Source organism: Lampetra planeri, chromosome 52 (genome assembly GCF_965212315.1).
Source record: "Lampetra planeri chromosome 52, kcLamPlan1.2.h2, whole genome shotgun sequence".
Classification (NCBI taxonomy): Eukaryota; Metazoa; Chordata; class Hyperoartia; order Petromyzontiformes; family Petromyzontidae; genus Lampetra; species Lampetra planeri.
In genome coordinates this window covers 4,892,568-4,902,233 of record NC_136158.1, presented here as the reverse complement: position 1 = coordinate 4,902,233, position 9,666 = coordinate 4,892,568, and the positions used below count along the sequence as shown (strand labels likewise).

At 54.9% G+C, this 9,666-nt stretch overlaps 1 protein-coding gene across 1 annotated transcript; it reads right to left on the bottom strand.

Moving 5' to 3' along the window:
- Positions 1 to 778: 778 nt before the first annotated feature.
- LOC144734638 (uncharacterized) lies at positions 779 to 5,268 on the bottom strand. The gene is made up of 2 exons (XM_078616910.1): positions 4,813 to 5,268; positions 779 to 1,046 (listed from the first exon to the last, which is right to left on the bottom strand). The coding sequence occupies exons 1-2, from the start codon at positions 5,185 to 5,187 to the stop codon at positions 1,032 to 1,034; spliced, it is 390 nt and encodes a 129-aa protein (XP_078473036.1). The 5' UTR covers positions 5,188 to 5,268; the 3' UTR covers positions 779 to 1,031.
- Between the last annotated feature and the right edge of the window lie 4,398 nt (positions 5,269 to 9,666).

Here is a 9,666-nt window from a genome sequence, read left to right as displayed (position 1 = left end):
CACACACACACACATACACACACGTGCACACACACACACCTACACGTGCACACACACACACACCTACACGTGCACACATACACACACGTGCACACACACACCTACACGTGCACACACACACACCTATACGTGTGTAATAATCCTTCCAGAGACGGCTTCGGAATCGGTCTTTTTATTTCCACTCCACAATACACTTTGCTCACTCACTCTCCGTTGCTGGCAGACAACGGAGAGAGGACAGACCACGCACTAAGTCCCCACCGCGCACGTGGCAACCCCAGCCCCCGTCCGCGCGTGACCCTGCTCTCGTCAGTTCCAGTCTGCTCCCGATCGTTCCCCTCCACTCGCTCTTAATCCCTTCATCACGTGGTTCCCCCGGCCAATCGTACATGGACAGCTTCGACCATTCTCGATGGTTCCCTGTCAATCCCGGGACCACGCCCCTCATCCGGCTCCCCATTGGCTGGGGCCCCGAATGGCTAGGCCAATCACTCCTGATGACCTGTCGTGATGACGCATGGGCCATGGTCCCTATCTCACCCCTTATTGCCTACAAGCAGGACCGGCAAGCCAATCCCCACGTGAACCCTCTATGGCTGTTATTACATCACCCCCCCCCCCCCGGTGAAAAAAATTTAGCCGTCTCGGCTGGGAAAAGGGTGAAGAACCAATTCCGCAACATCTTATTAGGGCACCAAGGTGCGTTTAACAATTTGAGGGTGAACCGGCGTTTCCGCGCCTAACAACATTTAAAACAGTCACCCATAATAATAAAAAAAATCACAACATACATTAGGGCGCCCCTGCAGCGCGGTAACGACAGGGAATCAGCGAAACGATCAAACGTTAACGAAACGGAAGAGATTTCGACCGCGTACGCGACACGGGACCCTCTCCGCTCCCAGCGCAAGGTCGCTTTGCTTCCGGATGGACAGGAGGTGGCAGGCTCGAAGAAGAAGTCGGTTGTTGGTGCTTGGTCACGTCCAGGGCGGGCCCCGTTGGAGGGGGGGCAGCGGGGGCTTCCTCAGCCCTCAGAACCTGTTCATCTGCAGGAGGCACAACACAATCCCCCCTGGGATCAACGGGCGTGTCCAGCGGCGTAGTCGGCCCAGCAGAACCCGGCAGGTCAGCTATTGGGGATGAAGGACCGACACGCGCGTCAACATAGGGTTTAAGTCGCGAGGAATGAACATACCACCGACGTTTGCCGTATTGAACGCGGATACTTTGCGAGTTCCGAACGTCTACGAGCGTCACAGGCCCCCGCCATGGCCTGTGCAGTTTAGAAGATGTGCCCGCTGGTACCTGGGGGCAGTGGAGCCACGCCAGGTCTCCCACTGACCAACGCATGCGAGTATGCGATCGACGCGCGTACCGCTCGTTCCTTGCCTGAGCACGGGCCGTCGCACACCGGGCAGCCTCTCGCGCTTCCGTTACTCGTTCAAGCGAGTCACGCACGTGGTCTGGCAGGGAGCGGGACGGTTGTTTACTCGGCGTACCCAGTTGCACATCGATGGGTGGAACATTTTCACGGCCATACATCAAAAAAAACGTTGAGTATCCCGTGGACGTGTGCGGAACCATGCGGTATGCCGCCAAGACGCCTGGTATGTGCAAGTCCCAATCGGTTTGCTTTTCACTGACCGTGTGACAAAGCATAGCGGAAAGGGTACGGTTGAATCGTTCCACCATACCATCTGTTTGTGGATGGTATGGGGAGGTGCGAACTTTCTTTGTACCTAGCGCGTCACAAACTTCCCTAAGCAATTTAGAGGAGAAATTCCGGCCTTGATCTGTGAGCAGCCTTTCAGGTGCCCCCTTGTCCATGACATACCCGTTCAAGAAAGCGTCGGTGATGGACGCTGCCGTTTGGTCGGGCAGAGGCCAGGCCATCGGCCATCGAGAAAAATATTCTACCCCGACCAGAAGGTATTTATTGCCCCTAGCCGACGGGGGAAACGGCCCCAGAATGTCGAGAGCCACTAATTCGTTAATACGGGACACTTCAATGGAACGCAACGGTGGTACATAGTGGTTCCGAGGCGGCTTCCTTTTCGCACAGTCATGGCACGAGCGGACAAAATCATTGATGTCCGCCGTCATACCGGCCCAGAAAAAATCCTTTTGCATCGCGGCCACAGTCTTTTGGACGCCAAGGTGCATCAACTTATCAGCGTGCAGAGCACGGAGCAGGTCGTAGCGAAGCGAAGTGGGCACCACCAAGAGTGGTCGGTCAGACACCCCGTCGGTACACATTAGCAATCCCGACTTACCCCGGAACATCTGCCACTTCCAGCCCGCCAATTGCGATTTCTGTTTCCCAACCAATTTACGTAGTGGAGACAGCGAGGCATCGGCCTCCTGCTCGCGCAACCAGACCGCGTGCGGCAGCCGTAAGGTGTCATCGGTGTCCACCGACACCTGCTGGTCCTCCTCTTTCGCTTTCGCCCCTGCGTCGTCCTCATTCGCTATCGTCCCCATAACCGGCCAGGGCGACGTGGGCGGTGCGGCGCAGTGGTGCGTGCCCGTCAGGCAAGTGCACGGAGGAACGGGCGGCAGCCTTGAGAGCGCATCAGCGTTCGCATAACGGGCTCCCTTTCGGTACGTTATATCGAAGGAAAATTCCTGTAACGATTCCAACCACCGGGCCAATTGGCCTGAAGGCTGATCCAATTTGAGGGAATATTGCAAAGCCGCATGATCAGTGCGGACCAGGAATTTCCGTCCATACAGGTACGGTCGGTACAATCGAACAAAATGGACAATTGCCAAAAGTTCCCGCCTTGTCACGCAATATCGCGTTTCCGCAGGGGACAGAACCCTGCTGCCATACGCCACCACTCTCTCAACCCCATCCTTACGTTGCGACAAAACGGCCCCAATGCCGATATAACTAGCATCCGTATCTGGGTAATCTAACGTAGGCGCCGTGGCGAGGTGGTCCCGAAGTGCCATAAAGGAACTTTCTTCCTCCGCCCCCCATTTAAACCTTTGATTTTTGCCAGTCAGAACGTGTAATGGTTTTGCCAACGTCGCAAAGTTCTTAACGAAGCGGCGATAATAGGAAGCGAATCCAATAAACCGCCGAACATCACCCACTGAAGTGGGTGTGGGCCACTCACGTACACACTTCGTTTTCAGAGGGTCAGTGGATACGCCGTCCGAACTGACAATATGACCCAGATAACGGACGGAGTGTTGCAGGAGGTGGCATTTCCTCGGTTTAAACTTAAGGTCAGCCGCACGCATTGTTTGAAAAACTGACTCAAGGCGTTGGATGTGTTCCTCGAACGTGCGGCTAAAGACAATTATATCGTCTAGATATATGAGGCACGTTTCCCACTGCAGTCCCGCCAACACCAACTCCATGAGCCGCTGAAACGTGGGCGGAGCCGCGTTCAGGCCCATCGGCAACCGATTAAATTCAAAGAGGCCTTGCGGCGTGCGGAATGCCGTTTTGGGTTTTGACTCGTCATCGAGGGGAAGCTGCCAGAAGCCCGAGGACAGGTCAAGGGTGGAAAATAATTTAGCACCCGATAAAGCATCCAATGAGTCATCCATCCTCGGTAAGGGGTACGCGTCCGCTACCGAGATTTTGTTCAACCGGCGGAAATCAACGCAAAACCTCGCACCACCATCTTTTTTTTTAACCAAAACGACGGGCGCGCCCCAAAGACTATTGGATGGCGAGATAATATCCGCCGCCAGCAATTCATCTACCGCCCCACGCACGTGTTCCCTTTCCGCCGGGCTCATGCGGTGAGGGTGCATACAGACAGGTGGCGATGCACCGGTTTCAATATGGTGCGACAAAAGCGATGTGCGTCCGAGGTCCAAATCATTCCTGCTGAACACATCAGCGTACTGCAGCAACAGCGAACGCAAGGCGTTCCTATGTTCATTTGACAAGGAAGAATTCTCTCCGCATAAATCCGCGATCCAGCGTTCTTGTGAATGATCATGCGGAGACCCATCAGCAGGCATCCGAGCGCCCGGCGGTTTTTCACAAGAGGCGAAATCGGTAGTGGCGTGAGCCAGCACCGATCCCTCCGGAACAACAACGCGATCAGGTCCCCCATTCAAGACCTGTATGAAAGGTGCCTGACCTGGGCGCACAATCGTTTGTGCCGCCGCCAAAGAAAAAGATTTCGATACGGAATTCGATGGGGATAATAGCACGCCTTTCGCACCCTTTCCCATTTGAAGCGGTTTTCGGTAACGTAGCGGAATGAGCATTTGCGCTCCCGATGGAACTTCCACCGTAGCCGCAACTACAGCAGTAACTGCGTTACCTGTAGGCGCCTTGGCCAGCAGGGAAGGCAGGAACGCCATCCTACGACCCCCCGGCATTTCCAAACAGTCCTGGTCGACCCGTATTCGCAACGGCATCCGGCGCAGGAAATCCGTCCCCAACAAGCATGGAACAGCTAGCGAGCGAGAAATTAACACAGGTCCTGCGGCGGTAATATTTCCGATAGCGATGCTCACATCCACCTGTCCGCAGATACCCATGCTCCCCCCATTGGCGGCAACACACGCATCATTAACCTTGCGTATTCTCGACGCAGGAATGGACAACAAATGAAAAATGACATCCGAAATGATGGTAGCCGATGCGCCAGTGTCCACCAAGATACGGACGTCAACGCCGTCGATGGTACCGCGTACCGTCGACGAGCCCGATGCCGCAGCCACAATCCTGGGAGCCAATTTCTTCCACTGCGTAGCAGAGCGTGTCAATGGAGCAGGAGAAGTAAAATCGGCCTTAGGAGTGTAAGAATGAGTGCGAGTGGATGAGTGATGTGACACGACCTGCCGGGTGTCCGATTTGTGCCGACTCGCCCGAGGTTGTTGCAGCTCCGCGGCAGGTAGAGGAGATGGAGGTCCCCTTGGCGGAGGAGGCGACAGCAGAGGTCGGCAGCGGCAGTCACGGGCGAAGTGGCCCCGTCTGCCGCACTTAAAACACGCGGCCGACGTCGGCCGGTGGTCGGACGACCTGGCCCTCGCACGCGGTCGGGCCGTGTAGTCGTCCCGCTGGTCGCGCAGCCGCCGGCCCGGAATCCTACGCGGGACAGCAGCAGCCAGCATGTCGTCGTCGCCCGAGTCGTCGGAGCAGTGGACAACCAGTCGCGGAGACCACCCCAGAGGCGGCCCGTCGATCTCGGGTTTCCCCGTCCACGCCGCCATCTGGTCCCACCGCTTGATATTAAACTTAGCGTCCAGGCAGCGCGCCACCCACCGCGATGAAAGCGGTTCGTGGCCGCACACTGGTAGAGAGATTTTGAGCTCCTGAGACAACTCCAGCATGCGGGAAAGGATGAGTGGATCCAAATGCTCGGCCGTTGCGTAGGGGTAGGCGGCCATGGCCATCGCCATCAACGCCCCCCGATAGGCCAACGGCGATTCCTCCGGTGCACGGCGACGCGACATAAATTTTCTGGTGGCCGATGTTGGCGGGTCGTAAAATTCCGCCATCTCTGTGAACGCATCCTGCAGTGTCTTCTTCTTAGACGCCGGAATGGAGCGGAAGACTCCCAGAGACACATCATCGAGCAGCGTAGGTAGCGCTGCCAGCGCTTCTTCCTCCGTCCAGTTGACAGATCTAAAAGCCGACTCGAAGCGCCACGTAAAAGCACTCCAATCGCCCCCGGCGATAAATTCTTTTATTTGTGGAAGGCGATGTCCGCGGTGGCAGGCGCGTGCCGCGGGCGTCTCCGGCCGCCGTTCCCGCTCTCCGCTCGGTGCAGACAAAATGGCGTCCGGCGGCCGCGTGGTAGCAGGCGCGCCCAAAATGGCGGCCGACGACTCCGGCGCAGCCGCCCCACCCAAGACGACGGTGTCCTCCCGCGTGGCAGGAGCAATGGCGGGTCCCGCTTCCATAGCAGGACCCCTTCCCGCGGCGTCCAGCTGATCGGCGATCTGGCGACCCACGGCTGGTGAGGACGCCACCGCGGTCACCAGGCTTAGCAGAATTGCGCGCAACGACTCAATCTGCTCCGCCATCAGCCGCCATTCGTCTCTCGGTCCTGCGGTGGTCGCATCTTCCCGCGGTCGACGCTGAGAGGCGTCGAGGCGAGCGTCGTCTGCCGGCGGCACCAGGGCTGTTGCTCCCAACAGCTCATCTTCCTCCGTCTCGGCCTCTTCCTCCGACAGAGGCACGGGCAGGTTCTTTTTTCTGAGGTGTTTAGACATCTTGACGATCGTCCAAACAGTCGCAGAATTACTTCTGACACCAGTGTAATAATCCTTCCAGAGACGGCTTATTTCCACTCCACAATACACTTTGCTCACTCACTCTCAGTTGCTGGCAGACAACGGAGAGAGGACAGACCACGCACTAAGTCCCCACCGCGCACGTGGCAACTCCAGCCCCCGTCCGCGCGTGACCCTGCTCTCGTCAGTTCCAGTCTGCTCCCGATCGTTCCCCTCCACTCGCTCTTAATCCCTTCGTCACGTGGTTCCCCCGGCCAATCGTACATGGACAGCTTTGACCATTCTCGATGGTTCCCTGTCAATCCCGGGACCACGCCCCTCATCCGGCTCCCCATTGGCTGGGGCCCCGAATGGCTAGGCCAATCACTCCTGATGACCTGTCGTGATGACGCATGGGCCATGGTCCCTATCTCACCCCTTATTGGCTATAAGCAGGACCGGCAAGCCAATCCCTACGTGAACCCTCTATGGCTGTTATTACACGTGCATACACACATACACACACGTGCACACACACACACCTACACGTGTACACACACACACACACCTACACGTGCACACACTCCTACACGTGCACACACACACCTCCACGTGCACACACACACCTACACGTGCACACACACACCTACACGTGCACACACACACCTACACATGCACGCACACCTACACGTGCACACACACACACACACCTACACGTGCACACACACCTACACGTGCACACACACCTACACGTGCACACACACCTACACGTGCACACACGCACCTACACGTGCACACACGCACCTACATGTGCACACACACACCTACACGTGCACACACACCTACACGTGCACACACACACACACACCTACACGTGCACACACACCTACACGTGCACACACACCTACACGTGCACACACACACCTACACGTGCACACACACACCTACACGTGCACACACGCACCTACACGTGCACACACACACACACACACACACCTACACGTGCACACACACCTACACACACACCTACACGTGCACACACACCTACACGTGCACACACACACCTACACACACGTGCACACACACACCTACACGTGCACACACACACCTCCACGTGCACACACACACACACGTGCACACACACACGTGCACACACACACCTACACGTGCACACACACACCTACACGTGCACACACACCTACACGTGCACACACACACCTCCACGTGCACACACACACACACGTGCACACACACCTACACGTGCACACACACACCTACACGTGCACACACACACATACACCTACACGTGCACACACACACCTACACGCACACACACACACACCTACACGTGCACACATACACACACACCTACACGCGCACACACACACACCTACACGCGCACACAACAACAACCGCTATTCGCCACTAAGTGGCGGTGACGTCACCCAGACACTTGTGCCAGGCCATGTGCACCTTCAGGCCACTTGAAGTGTCGAACGCCCGCTGGCAGGAGGTCACGGGGCAGACCCAGGTGCCATGGGTCGACTGACTGAGATGACCGAGACGACTGGCTGATGCACCACCTGTGCCCCCTACTGTGCCAACTTGCTGTGCTTTAGCCACCCGGCGCTCCGCTCGTTGTTGTGAGAGTCACTCTTCTGCCCTCCTTTGTTGCTGGAGGGCGACTGCCTTCAACTGCCCAGGAGCGTCCTTCACGAGCCTCCTCCACAGAGGCCGATCTTGACACCGCTGGTACAGGTCATCGGCAAGTCCACTCAGCTCCACATCCTCCCGTACCGCATCACTCCATCTCTTCTCGATCGCACGCACAGACTCAGCCAGGAAAGGCAGCCGTGACGATGAAGGGGAACATCCAAAGGGTTAATTGAAGCAACACCGCGATGGCGCAATGAAGGAGCCGAGATGGATTGCAGCCGTGCGAGATCACAGGCGGCGGGGGCGACACGCGGGCGTAACCCCCCCCATCAAGAGGACACTGATTTTGAGCTCGGAACCCACACCATCAATCATTTAGAAACACAAGCCGCTGTCGCATTTAGAAACACGAGCCTCTGTCCTTATCGCGTGCGTAAATCGGCGACCACCTAATTAACGCGCGTTCGCTTAATGCCTTCAATTTTACAGCTCGGTGAACGCTCGCAACCATCTCGATTATTTCCTTTCCGGGAATCTGTGCATTTTGTGAATTTAAAAGTACAAGTCGAGCCTGTCTCTCTTTGGTGTAGCGAGCATTATGTAGTGGTGCGAAATGCATGCTTGGTCTGCAGTGAAAACAAAAATTACATGTTCCCGTCATCGTGGCCTATCTACTGGATATTTGTGATAAAGAGCTTCACAGCTCATCGGATTTCTCCAGGATGAATGCAGATTTAGATTTTGATCTCTACAAAGCACAACCCACTGCTCGCTTTCTCCCACAAAAGTGGTATCGATTTTATCGGCCCAACGGGAATGATTGGTCGAGTTGGCCCTCCCCAGCGGTGAAACTACTGGACATCTGTTTAAAAGAGCTTCATAGCTCATCGGATTCCTCCAGTAAAAATACATATTATAATTCTGACTGTGAGCGCTCTGGTCCACACGCACAATGTTTGAACCTAATGTTCATATTTAATTTTCAAATAAGACTTTGCTTGTTTTTTTTTTACTTGTGTGTTGTTAATTTACTGTTTAAGCCCAGGGGCGTTCAAGGCCGCTGTTCATAGTTCAGTGACGCCTATGAGAGCCGCTTGTTTGAAGTGATACAATTCAGCACCATTTGGAGATAAGAACGAGTGTTTAACTCCAGATTGCAGAGACAAGACGCAAACAAGCACCACACGTTGTCTTGAGCCACGTGGCCACGTAATTATCTGAGAACAGTGATTTGCAGTTACTAATCACGTACATGCCTTGACATTAGCACGGTTGGTTACGTACGGTGCGAATGAAGTTCACCATACATCTGTACAATATGCACATCACAGAACGAGGGCTTGATTTCAGCCGAGTTCGTCTGGTCCACGAACATGGAAATAATGTTTCCAAAACCCGACACACTACATACAATTTACCGCTCCCCATAGCTTGTGGCTACTACTTGGCATGGGCCACCTTTCCAGTCTACCAGCGACTTACACAATATTCAGCGAGATATCAAAAGCCCCGCTCAACGCAACTTAAAGATGCACAGTACAATTTATACGAACACGCATTAGGGACACTGTAAAATGTGGGGAAGTTCAAGTTAATTTAGTTTAACCAGGTGAAGACTCAAGAAACCAGGATGGAGTCTATCTTGCAGGATTAACCTAGGTCACCTGACAATAGCAAAAATAGAAAAACAAGTTTAACAATGATACAAATATAATTGATAGCAACAACAACAACTGCGTTACATAATAAATAAAAAACCGTGCAAAAAAATACTACGTAAAGTTGCCGTAACGAAAGTTTGGTTGGGACAAAATGGCT